At 43.6% G+C, this 13,562-nt stretch overlaps 1 protein-coding gene across 6 annotated transcripts in view; it reads left to right on the top strand.

Annotated features, from left to right (window-relative positions):
- LOC127646169 (calcium-dependent secretion activator 1-like) overlaps positions 1–13,562 on the top strand; it is a 154,676-nt gene that overhangs the window by 32,712 nt on the left and 108,402 nt on the right. For all 6 annotated transcript variants that reach the window (XM_052129649.1, XM_052129648.1, XM_052129647.1 and 3 more), the window contains exon 2: positions 12,573–12,686. In XM_052129649.1, the coding sequence (XP_051985609.1) occupies positions 12,573–12,686 (114 nt within the window). The remainder of the gene's footprint in view (positions 1–12,572; positions 12,687–13,562) is intronic.

The raw sequence follows: 13,562 nt of genomic DNA, 5'->3' as shown, positions 1-13,562 counted from the left end.
CTGTCTTTTGGAAGTGTGATTAAAAGGCTATTTAGCCTACAGTTTCACAATCCATTGAAGTGCTATACTCACGTGACGCCAACAGATACTTCAGGACTGGCACATCCTACATCACATTTAGTTTTATTGTGCTGTCCAAACGCCAATTGAATGTTAGTGACACAATGAGTGCACACAAAAAGAAACATTCGCACATTCCAGCCAGCATATAGGGATTAATTTCAACATATTTAATAAGGAATGTCGGTATGCTGTGAAGTTTTATATAAAGAAAAGGCAGGGTAATCCGTTTGCATTTGCTCTAACTCTACTGCTCAGAGAAAAGCCTTCTGTTTCTTGAGGCTTCATGTTTCTACTGAAATTGTGAATCTGCTTGGGGTTGTAACAAAGGAATATTTTATCACACTGGTTGCAAGACAGCACTGTATTTACTGTATATTCCTCAAACGTCATGGTTGGGGATTTTTTTAAACCTAATCTTAACTATGATTTCATTATGATATTTGCATATTAAATTATGATTGGTCTTCTTTATTGCATCTATTTGCATACTGAATTGTGATTGGTCTGATTTTCCTTGCATATATTTAACAATTTATAGCCGCCTTTAAACTTCACAGTGATGTGTTGATTCTTGTGTTCAACTGACTGAAAACAACATTTATGCTAAGGAAATTACAATTATAAAGTGGCTCTAATGCAGCATTACATTTAAGCAGAATCAAAGCCTAAAATCATGTCCTAACCAGGCCAACAAGTTTCAAATAATTTGTCTGTCCTCACTGAAAGTGAAAATTCACAGCCAAACAAAACATACAGTATTTGATGTTTAATGTACAGTTCAGTTATGAAAACTCTCAGATTTAGCATGTTAATGTGGGAATTACATATTGATAGGATATTGGTCTTGGCAGACTAGATACGCTATGCTACTGCTTCTGGGAGGGGAGGGGAGAGGAGAGAAAGAGTGGCGGACTTCAGGACGATATAGAACACAGTGTTCCCCATTGGCAGAGCAATATCCCAGAGTTCCAGGGTGCTTTTGGAAGGAATGATTGGTTAGGGCAGTTTTTTGATGCTTGCTTTGCTTATCTGAATCAGATTTGACTAATTAAACCTGTATTCACAGATTGTATACTGTTTGACACTGTTTGCTCAGAGTGTGTGTTTGTGTGTGCGTTTGATGGATGGGTGTGTATTAATGCATTGCTGCAGGAATAGTATTCCGTTTCATTTATTCAAGGATTTCTGTTCAGTGTGTGCCTTGTCCTTATTATTTATTACATCCACCATACAGATATTAAGAAGAATGTAGTTCTAGAACGTTCATGACCCCCTTGATATCGGATATGTTTATATTCTCAATTGCTTACCATACTAATAATTGCATTATCACTCAGTACCACAATATCAGTTTATGTATATGTGCTTGATGGTGTTAAGTATGGAGAATCACACTATTTATATTTCTTAACCACATAATCTCATTCAGTTATTAAATCCTGTTGATATGTGATTATTTAATACAAACTATGTCTTGAACTTAAAATCATATTTTTGGCTGATTGACAAATTATAAATTACCACTAAAATGTTATCTTTTCCTGTTGCATACTGTGTTTATTAGTATAAGGAGACTTGGGTTACACAGTCTCTGAAAATCATCTTAACCTTTGTTATTCATTATTTTATGATGGCGCAACATCTGTTAACCAGAAGGTAGATCGCTCATTGAGTTGAAATTGCTCTTTATTAGGTTAAGTGCATCATTACGGCAGCTGAATTTATGGAGCGAGCACATTTACCTTTGCATGGCAAAATTGTGCAGGCAAAGAAGGCATGGACGAATGTTGAGTGTGTGAAACAAGCAAAAAATGAATTGCCATGCAGCCTCTTTTTAATGCTGCGCTTTATACTCTGGGATTGTGAAGATAAAAGAAACTTGCCACTAAAAGTTATTCTAGTCCATTATGGATATTCCGTGTAGATGTGTATGAGGCACCACCCAAACTGGGGTTCAATGCCAAACCAAACTTTCTATTGGTTAATGTGGCGAATTCCCCTCTCAAAGTTCAACAAACTTGAACTACACGTGAAATCTTCACCACCAAAGTCAAGTCGATCGTAAATTTCACAGGGATTCCCATTGAGATGTATTTCACCAGTGGAATTTCTCAGTGCGAAGGTAAACGTTACTGCGTCTTTAGGCCAAAACTTTCACTAATATCACTAATTCACTAATATCTTTTTACATCATGGCACCGTGGACGGCCGCTCGGTGTGAAGCTCTTCAGTTATTTTGTTATTTTTGTTTGTTTGTCCTGTGTTTAGTCATTTATTTCAGATCAGTTTTACCAGTATGTAAATGTTATGCCAGACAATATTCGGTAGCACATGCCAGACAATATTTTACCAGTTTTTGGATTATTCCTATGTTTTGCTGGACATTTTAGTCAGAGGAGCAGCGGTGCTGTACAAGTGCATTAAAAGACACAAGCGAGGGAAGCGAGCCGGCGTGCTGGCTCCGAAAGCGCTGCTTTCTAACAGTGCTACCAATCATCCATCTAGCGAATCTCTTCTCTTTTCCTATCAAAATGGACGAATTACTCCTCACCCACAAAAATAAGGACTTTGCAAATCCTGCTGCATTGTGCTTCACGGAAACCTGGCTGAGCGAAACCATTCCGGACAGTGCATTAAATCTACTGGGCTTCCAGCTGTTCAGAGCGGATTGCGCCGCAGAGTTAATGAGGAAAACAAGAGTCGGTGGAACGTGTTTTTACATCAACGAATGTTGGTGTACAGATGTAACAATGCTGAATGTGCTGTCCTAACATAGAGGCACATAAACTGTAAGCCTTTCTACTAGCCGTGGGAGTTTTCCTTGTGTCCTTGTGTTTGTTTATATTCCTCCACAATCTTGTGTGAGCGCAGCGCTGCAACAGATGGCTGATCAGATCACAGACACGAAACAACAATACCCAGACTCACTTCTTATTATTGTTGGGGATTTTATCAAGACAAATCTCACACGTGAACTGTCCAAATACAGACAGCACATTACATGCCCCAACAGAGACAGAAATAAACTGGATCATTGCTACACAACAATAAAGGATGCATATCACTCTGTCTCTCTAGTATCTTTGGAACTCTCTGATCACTCTCTGGTTCATTTCTCCGATCTACAGGCAGAAACTAAAATTAGCTAAACCTGTAGTAAGGACTTTAAAGAGTTGGACCTATGACTGGAGTGTTTTTGAGACTGCAGCCACAGACCTCAATGAGCTCACATATACGGTGACATCATATATCAGTTTTTGTGAGGATATGTGCATTCCTACTAGGACTTGTTTAACATACAACAATGACAAACCATGGCTTAGAGCAAAACTCAGACAGCTTCATCAGGTCAAAAAGAATGTTTACAGAAATTGGGATAAAATATTGTATAATAAGGCCAAAAATGAACTGACAAAGGAGATCAGAGTGTCTAAAAGAAGCTATTCTGAAAAGCTGGAAAAAAAACAACCCTGCATCATTGTGGAGAGGCCTGAAAGACTTTACCAAATACAATACACCAACCCCAACACTGTAGGGAATTAACAATTGGCTGATGACCTAAATGTGTTTTACTGTTGATTTAAAAACCCATTCTCACACCCCACACCTGCTCTGACCTTCACAGCACACAAACAACTTTTACACCTCCTGCAACCCCTGTCCTCACCTCTCCTGCTACTCTACCTGCACCATTCTCGGTGTGGCACATGGTGAGTTGAGTGTGGATGCCGCGGTGGATGGCGTGAAACCTCCGCGTGGCAACGCACTCAAAAAGCCACGTGATAAGATTCACGGGTTGCCGGTCTCAGACGTGGAGGCAGATGGGATTCGTCCTCCGCCACCCGGATTGAGGCGATTCACTACATGACCACGAGGACTTAAAAGCGCATTGGGAATTGAGCATTCCAAATTGGGTGAAAAAGCTAACTTTCTACTTAGTGCTTTAAGAAACAAACCCCTTGTCAGCAAGTCTGCAAAATATTATAACCCAGTTTGTGCCAGTGACATCTTGTAATGCACTGGACCATTTCAAAACTCTTATTTACACAAAAAAAAGGTAATTAAAATAAATGATTATGCACTGAGAGTGAGTTTAGTTATAAATTTTTTTTAATTATGCTTATGATGACAGCATTCTATTAAATATGGGCTTTGTGTGCTGCATGTACATTTTGCAACACCTCCATTTTCTCCCCCACATTCAGTTATGTAACATGTTGTTATTTTTTCTTCTACCCCATTTTTGGCACTCCGCCTGTATATAACAAATTGAAACCCCAAACATTGAAAAACAAATTGACACTCATAAATCTTAAAATCAGAGAAGCTTTAATTAGACTTTATTTTCTTTTGTAAAATAATCAAGATGCACCGCGATTGGATGCAAAAGTGCTATTTCCGCCTTGTGGAATAACATTTAAAATCACTCATCCATATTTCCTCCATATCTCACTCTTTCTCTTTCATGCATCATCTCTGGCCCTCAGCAAAAGCTGCTGCACTCATGCAATTATCATAATTACTAACAACTCTGCAGTCTACTGCTGAGTGTACATGCACACACACAGAAAGTGCACCTCAGTTTCTTCCACCAGCTCTTAAAGAAAATGTACACTTTTGTTTTTCCACACATGTTAAATGTAAATTCCTTTATAAATAAGACATGGCCTGCTGAAATTAAATTGTTGGAGAATGGATTGTTACCTCAGGTGAGGTTCAAGTAATACCTTGTGGCAATATTTAAAGAGAAAGAGTCTCGAGTCTTGTTAGCTCAAGCTGTAAAAATGCCAACAATATACAAGCCCAGACAAACAATTTTTTATTTCTTGTTAACTGATTATGCATTGTGATCCACAGAAGTATCTAGTAGTGGTTGGTAGGATGCTCATTAAACAGAATAAGGTTGTGACAAGAAATTTCTAGCTTGTATTCAGGTTTTCACACTCATAAAAAAAATCGTCTTGGTTACTGTCTGTAAACTCCTTTCCCTGATGGAGTGAACAAGAAGTTGTTTTGATGTAGTGACACTAGGTGTCGCTCTTGAGAGCCCTGAACACCTCCCATTCTTTGAGAAAAGGCCAATGAGAATTGGCGAGTGGAATTTGCATGCCACTCATCCGGACATATGGGTATAAAAGGAGCAGGAATGCGATTCCATTCAGGTTTTGTGCTGAGGAGCCGAAACAAGGTTTCAGCGGCTAGTACAGTGATGTGGCAAGAGGGACACAATGTCTCGTTCCCTCCATCAGGGAATGGAGGTTACGGCAGTAACCAAGACATTCCCCTTCTGTCACTCACTCGACATTGTAGTGACACTCTGTGTCCCTATAGAAAAATGCCACAACAGCTGAACCATGGGAACCATCTTTTAGGGGGAAAAGACCCCGCAGAGACCACAACCTGCCCAAAAGGGGTAATATGACACATGGGCTCACCAGCTGCACATGGAAGAGGTGCGGTGGTTGGTTCCGCCAAGAAAAGGGGGGGAATTCTGCAAACACAGCGACCAGGGGCAGAGAGAGATCTGCCCAAGGGAGATGCTGGTCTGCCGACAGGGAGACCGTACCATGGAATATACATCACAGGGGTTACCAGAGTAAATGGCACCTGTGGAGCACCTATCCCAGTACAAGGCATATTAGACCCCGTAGTGGGGCTGGCTGCGAACTTCTCAACTGAGTTCAGGAACCATAAGGCTAGGGTGGAAAAACTTCCAGGGTCCACAACTTTGTGAACTCAACTGGGGGTAAAAGCGCACGTTTTATAGAGGTGTTATATGTAAGCGATACACCCGGCCAGCTGTTCCGTATTACCGAAATCTACCTGTTCGTACCTGAAAGAACACGGGACAAAACCGGCTCTACCCAGAGATTGTAAATTCTTGCAAAGGTATTGGGTGTTGCCCAGCCCGCTGCTCTGCAGATATCTACTAGAGAGGTGCCATTGGCCAGTGCTCATGAGGACGCCACACTCCTTGTAGAGTGTGCTCGAACCCACGAGGGGGTGGGCACAGCCTGGGTCTGGTAGGCCAATGCAATGGTGTCCACGATCCAGTGGGTAGGCCTCTGTTTAGAGACAGTGTTCCCTTTCCCTTTTCGTGCACAAAAGAAGACAAAGAGCTGCTCAGAGCATCTAAAACTCTGCATGCGATCCAAGTAGGTGCGCAAAGCACGCTATCTCCTCCTGGGGCAGCGCTTACAGGTTCACCACCTGATCCCTGAAGGGGATCGTGGGAACCTTGGGGTCTCAGGATCACGTGAGAATATGCCAGACCAAACTGCAGGCAAGAGTCGCTGACAGAGAACGCTTGCAGGTCCCCCATCCTCTTGATAGAGGTGAGCGCAATCAGGAGGGCTGTCTTTGAGGAGAGAACTTTCAACTCGACTGATTCTAGTGGCTCAAATGGGGCTCTTCGAAGGCTCAAGAGGACCACAGAGAGATCCCATGAGGTGAAGAGGCACGGCCTGGGAGGATTCAGCCTCCGGGGGCCTCTGAGGTACCTGATGATCAGGTCGTGTTTCCCTAGGGACTTACCATCCACTGTGTCGTGGTGTGCGGCTATTGCGGCTACGTATACCTTCAAGGTGGAGAGGGACTGCAGGAAGGAAAGCACTGACCTGACTGCGCATCTCTGGGGGTCTTTGGCTCGGGAAGAACACCAATTCGTGAACAAACACCACTTCAGGGCATAAACCTGCCTGGTAGAGGGAGCTCTGGCTTGAGTCCATGCTTGGGGCCAGACGTGGAGGTTCCAGAGGTTTGGGCGCAGGTGCCAGATTGTGCCCCATCCCTGAGAAAGAAGGTCCTTCCTCAGAGGAATCTGCCAGGGAGGTGCTGTCGTGAGGAGTGTGAGGTCCGAGAACCAAGTCTGGGTGGGCCAGTATGGGGCAACGAGGGTGACTTGTTCCTCGTCGCTCCACGCTCTTTGCACAGGGTCTGTGCAAGAAGGCTCACTTGGGGGAATGCGTATTTGCGCAGCAGCCCGGGGCCAGCTGTGTGCCAGCTGTGTGCCAGCTGCGTCTGTCCCGAGAGGGGCTCCCATCAGGGAATACCAGAGCGGGCAGTGGGACGATTCCCGGGAAGCAAACAGGTCTACCTGTGCTTTCCCCATCTCGCCTGGAGGGACAGACTCTATCGCGCCCTTGCGAAGAAGGGTCGTGATCTCCTCCCTGCACCGAAGTGAAGCGGACACCATGGGCGGGTTTGCGGTCTCATGAAAGGATGAACCTTTTACAGGAGCAAATTGCATGCAATTTGGGGGCGGCTGTGAAAAAGGTCACTTAGTAAGAGAATGTATGAGCGCTGTCGCGCTTACATTGGCTGGGACTGTTATTATGGAAGCACGTAGCGTGTGAGTTGAGAAGTGGCGCTATTCACAAGGAAGAGAAGAACATACTGCATCAGCCGCTGCAAGAGATCAGTTCGCGCTGCACAGGCGCCTGAGACGTGCATTAAAGTTATGATCGGCCTCAGTTTGGACGTATCTTGTGTTCATATGCGTCTTACTTGAGTGAGTACGATTAATCCTACTATGTACGCTGAGTTATGTTCGTTGATATCAGTAATTATAAAGTTATCAGCTGTGTTATGTTCCGTGATAATGTTAATTAATCCGGGCTAGCTCTGCTAATTTATCTGCCGATCTAATGTCGATCTAATGTTATAGTAGTTAATGTTGGTAAATAATGACGGTAAATGCAATGGAAGATGTTCTAACAAGTGTTCATGCATCATTATGTTATCGTGTAAGCGGAGCAGCCTATAGTTTGTATGTGAATGGTCTAGTGATGTGTAATGGTGATTGCTGTTATTAGAGCTCTGCTCTTTGTCTGTTGCAGAGTAACCACTCTCAAACACACTCATACAAATCCAAACCTACTCAAGCTGATATACAACCCAGTCCGCTTATGCATCAAACCCCTGCTGGTTAAGTCAAGGCTCGTCTAATGAAGGACTTTATTACATGTTCCTCCTCTAATTGTGCTCAACGGGGGGCCCTGGCTGCGGGTGCTCAGTGTCAGGCAGCTGTGACAATGGCAGCTGTGGACACCGATTACGTGACCCAAGGAGTGAGGAAACCACTTTCTTTTTGACAATGTGGGTAAGGCAAACAAAAGAGAAAAGGAAACAAAGTATTTACCTCCCGGCCCTCCAGTGGGGGATGGAGTGGTCTGGATACCAGCTCCGTAGCGCATGTCTCGCTCCCTGAGCACTCTCAGGGGCGCTTGGGAGCCTTTCAGGTCCTCGTGCTGGCCAAGATGGGAAGTGTCAGCTTCCTGTGGGGGGCTCTACGCTGTGTCCGAGAACTGGGCTCGGGCTCTGTGCCTGGGCTTTCACCCGCCATGGGGGGACGCCCTCGGCGAGCATACGGGGTGCGGGATCTTGAGCCGTGCTGGATGGCCTCTGTCTGCTACTTCACCAGTGAGAACTGCTGGGCGAAGCCCTCAATGGTGTTGCCGAAAAGTCTTTTTGAAGTTTTTCAAAAAGAAAAAAACTGGGAGATGGGCATATTGAGAAAGCGGCCTTTGTCGCCGTCCCTGATCTCGACCAGATTCAGCCACAGGTGGCGTTCCTGGACCACCAAGGTGGACATAGCCTGCCCGAGTGCTTGCGCTGTGACCTTCGTCGCATGGAAGGTGATGTCGGTCGCAGAGTGCAGCTCCTGCAGCACATCAGGATCAGGACTAACCATGTGCAGTTCCTAGTGCCTTGGCCTGGTGTACCTGCAGGATGGCCATGGCATGCCGGGCGGAGGTGGCCTGTCCAGTGTCACTGTAGGCTTTGGTCGCCAGAGACGACATAGTCCTACAGGCTCTGGAGGAGAGCGCAGGTCGATCGCAGGTTTACCAATGGGGAAACCGTTTTGTGGGAGATACATCACACGGGGTTACCTAAGGGCAACCAGTACATGTGGAGCACCTACCCCAGTACAGGGCCTAGTTAGCACACGACGCGAGGAGCATGAGGTCCGAGATCCAAGTTTGGGTGCTACTAGGATGACCTGCTCCTTGTCGTCCCTGACTTTGCATAACAACTGTGCAAGTAGGCTCATTGGGGGGAGCTGGGTGTCAGCGCATCTGTGCCAAGGGAGCCTCGGTCAGGGAATACCAAAGCGGACAGTGGGAGGATTCTTGGGAAGTGGACAGGTCAACCTGCACTAGACTTAATCGACTCCAAATCAGCTGGACTACCTGGGGGTGGAGTCTCCACTCTCCCCTGAGCATGACCTGCCGCAACAGCACGTCCGCGAGGTTGCCCGGGATGTGAAAGTCTCGCAATGACCTAAGCCGCTGCTGACTCCAGAGAAGGAGACAGCGGGCGATTAACGACATGTGACGAGAACACATGCCGCCTTGATGGTTGATGTACGCTACCTGTCGCCATGTTGTCCGTCCGGACCAACACGTGCTTGCCCTGGATCAATGGCCGAAGGCTCTGCAGGGCAAGCAACACTTCCAGCAACATAGAGGCAGTTGATGTGCCAATGCAGGCCAGTCCAGGGACTAGCGGCTGCGCTCCCATTGCACACAGCACCCCAGCCAGGCTTGGAGGCATCCCATGTGCAAAGCAAACCGTAGGAAGGGCCTGTGTTGAGGTAAAACCGAGCCGCGGAAACGTGTCCTTCAGGTCTACTGCCAAGAACCAATCTTGATTCCGGACTCTCGCTAAAATCCTTTTTTATGTTAGCATCTTGAACGGGAGTCTGTGCAAGGCCTGGTTCACAACTCCCAGGTCCAAGATTGGCCCCAACCCGCTGGCTTTTTTTGGTTGATTTTTTGGGGCTGTAAAACCCCTTCCTCATCTTGGCTGAAGGGACAGGCTTTATCGCGTCCTTCCATAGAAAGGACACGATCTCCGTGCGCAAGGCAGTGGTGTTCTCGCCTTTCACCAAGATGAAACGATTGAACCTGGGCGGGCACCTCATGAACTGAATAACGTAGCCATGTCAGACGGTCCAGATCAGCCACCGTGATGTGTCCCCTCTCAAGATATATGTCCATTGAGGTACGGATGCAATCTTTGTTTATTAAAATATAAAGTTATATTTAAGCGGATTAGAACCCAGGCCTCTTATGCAAGAAGAAAATTAGTTACCATTAGACCACCTAGCCATACTTTTAACAACAGAGCTGATTAATGTACTTCTCCAGTGACCAATAATATCTCTTGACCGAAAGTAGCAGACGTAGAGCTAAGCTATCAAATTTATTATGTGAAATATTTCCTTTAGAGCTTGAATTGGTCATCAAACTGACTGTTCATATAAACAGTCCTCCTTGCTGTGCAACTTCAAATTAACGCTGTGTAAATATCTTGCTAGATTGACGAGAGAATGATCCCTTCTAGACATGAAATTTGCATCATTTATACTGTGTGTGTGCGCAGAGCAATCAGCAATGCAGACAACTGAAATATACTTTGGCCTTCAGAGTCAGTCTTTTGTTTTCCTTATGTGCTTGTGTTAGCTGGGAACACAGAGATGGTATTTTGAGTATTTTGGCTTGTTTACAGTTAAAGCTGTTATATGTAATATTGACAACAAGTGTTTGAAATGGGTACTGCAGTTCAAATTCAAAATATTGGAGAGTTGTCTGCCCCCCGCCCCAGACTCGAACTCATGAGGGTCGTCAGAATGTTGACATGCAAATTACTCAGCACTCAGCATCTGTTTTAAAGGATTTCTGGACTTTAAGCCATCTCCATCTTCCAAAGGCATCTCCATTTTTATCCTTGTTTTACTACACCTCTGGTCATGTTGGTTTTTAGATGGATGGCAAGGCTTTTTAGGTCGGGTGGAATCTGTTATCTCTGATCCAGTTCATTTGTTGGCTTCCATGGCTGAAGCACGCTTATCTGGCAACCTGGCAGTGTTGAAATACCATTGGTGAGTGGACAGTGGGCGGTATCACACTGGCCAAAACATAAACAAAAACTCTGGCCTGGAATGGAAACTTCAAAGTAGAAAATACTGGCTGTGGCATTGTTATCGGAGAAGCCAGTATTTCAACATGGCATGTTTCCTAATTCTCTAATGGCATATTATGGTCATTTTATGATTTAGCACAGAACAAATATTACATATAGCACCTTTAAATGTCCTATATTATGAGCCAAATCTAGTTTTTTTTATGTTATTATTGGGAGTTTGGTTGCATAAATAGTAGCATCTGGGATTTTATTCATTTTGGACTCTTGTAGCCTATATGGCTGTCCCTGTCACAATAAGAAAAGACTACAAATGTTTTAAACATTCAATAAATCTGATTAATCTGATTAATCGGTTATCTCACCAGCTAAGTTATCATATCAGCAAAATCCACTATTGGTCTGCCTCTACTATAAAACAAATTGGAACAGTGCTGTTTTCTTGTGCTTTATGTGTGGAGTAGTATATTGTTTGGCCTGCTCATCTCTTTCTCCTTCACAACACTTCTCTCGTTCTGTTGCTTACTCGTTCGTCACTCTGTCATCCTGTGCCCTCATGACATTCAAGGAGAGCGATGAATCACATCAGAGGGGAAAATAACAGGATAGAGAGCATGTGAGAGAAAGAGAGAGAGAGGGAGAGAGATATTATATATGTGTAACAAGCTCATAGCTCTTTGGCAAAGGAGGAAGCGGGGGTTGGCAAAGTCCAACACAAAAGGTATTTATTATACAAACAAAACAAACTCACTTTTCAGCGGAAACTCAATGTTCACAGGAACAGCATGGTCTCAGGGTGTGTACGTGCCTCCCTCTCTCTCTCTCTCTCTCCCACTGGTGTCTGGCTCCGTCTTATATCCGTCTCCACTCTCACTGCAATGACAAACAGCTGTTAGAGACCATCAAAGACTGGTAATGACCCTCACCATTCTCATCTCCCAATATCGCTCTCCATTCACAAACTGGTGCTTGACCACGCCCCCACCACCACAGTATGAAAATCAACATATCTTAAAAATATGAAGGATTTACAATATGTACACAGTTTCTGTGAGGGAGAGTTAAAATGAGAGTGAGAGTGAGAAAGATATCTGGCTGTGAGGATGGAGAGAATGTGTATGTTATTAAGTTAGAAGAAGGTGGGTGTGAGTTTAGCATAAGGTGGAAAGTATATTTTTAAGTGTAGTCTTGAGGTGTTTTACAGAAGAGAGGGAGAGTTAGACAAAGAAACAGACTGTGTATTTGTGCGACTGGGAAAACAAGGACGTATTTAATGTCCTCTGTTAACCTCTGTCCTCTGAAAAATCTCTCACCATTTTTCTTTAACAGCTCATGTATTTACAGTAGTCCTGAACCACTCTAGAGTTCCATAGTTCCATAGAGTTGACTGTGCAAAAAATGATAACAGATAAATCAAAACCCATCGTAGATCAAGATTAAAGTGCTAACATTATTATTTTTGTTATCTATAATACTGTAACTGCATACAAATTGATAAGCAGTGTTTTGAAATGTTTTTGCAGTGAAGTTCATCTTAATTCGTCTGAATTTTGACATTGTTTTACTTTTTGTTCTCTTTGCAGATCACAAAGCAACAGCTGCAGACCACTAAGGATCGCTTTGAGTCTTTTCTCAAAGGGGACACACAGATCGTGGCTGATGAGGCCTTCATCAATGCAGTTCAGAGCTACTATGAGGTAGAGTGCCATTGACAGTAGAATGACTGGCAGAAATTCACCCTTGTCCTGCTTATACAAACATACTAATTAAAAGAAGAAATCATCCATGGCATTATTGGTTGCTCAAACTTTTTAACATGCTTTTGACCTCAAACCTGACAGTGAATGTTTTTGTTTGGATGTTTAACAAAATCTAAAAAGGTAGTGGTGTCTAGATTTCACAAATAAGTATGTTAATTTAAAAAAAGAGTCAGATTTATAACAGTTTCATAACATTAAGGCCCATTCATACCAAGAATGATACCTATAACGATAACTACAAAGATAACTATATTAGCGTCCACACCAACAGATGATAACTTTCTGCTTATTCTAAGCGTGCTCTGCAGTTATGTTTACAGTCAAGAAAATCAATGTAGATGACGTGCTACTGCTCTACTGCTATTTTGGTTTTGCCAAAAGAAAATCAGACAGATACAACTTTTAAGGATACAAAACAATGTTGGTGACATTATCACTCGATACCTGAGGTAATTTTATGCTGCCAGTTTGCATTAGCTTTTCATTATCTCATCTCCATTAATGCTAAAGAAGAATGCTGAAGAAACATTGTTGGTTCTTTAGCAGGAGTTTACATTAAATTTGTTTATGTAATATGTGGCGATCCAGTAATGGTATGTGTTAATTTGAAGATGAGTGCACATTGATGCTCGAGCCCTTTAAATTTGGATGGATTTTTATATTTATCGTTCATCAGCTGGAAAAAATCACTTTGAATGTGTAATATTGTTAATCTGTGTCATTGTTGTAGTTGTGGTGTGGACAATGCTATTGATAGAATTAGAATGAATTTTGAAACTTTATGGTTATAGTTATCGTTATAGTTTATATAAC

This window comes from Xyrauchen texanus, chromosome 7, assembly GCF_025860055.1.
Source record: "Xyrauchen texanus isolate HMW12.3.18 chromosome 7, RBS_HiC_50CHRs, whole genome shotgun sequence".
NCBI classification, from domain to species: Eukaryota; Metazoa; Chordata; class Actinopteri; order Cypriniformes; family Catostomidae; genus Xyrauchen; species Xyrauchen texanus.
The sequence above is the reverse complement of the archived record's forward strand: the minus strand, read 5'-3'. Positions and strand labels throughout refer to the sequence as shown.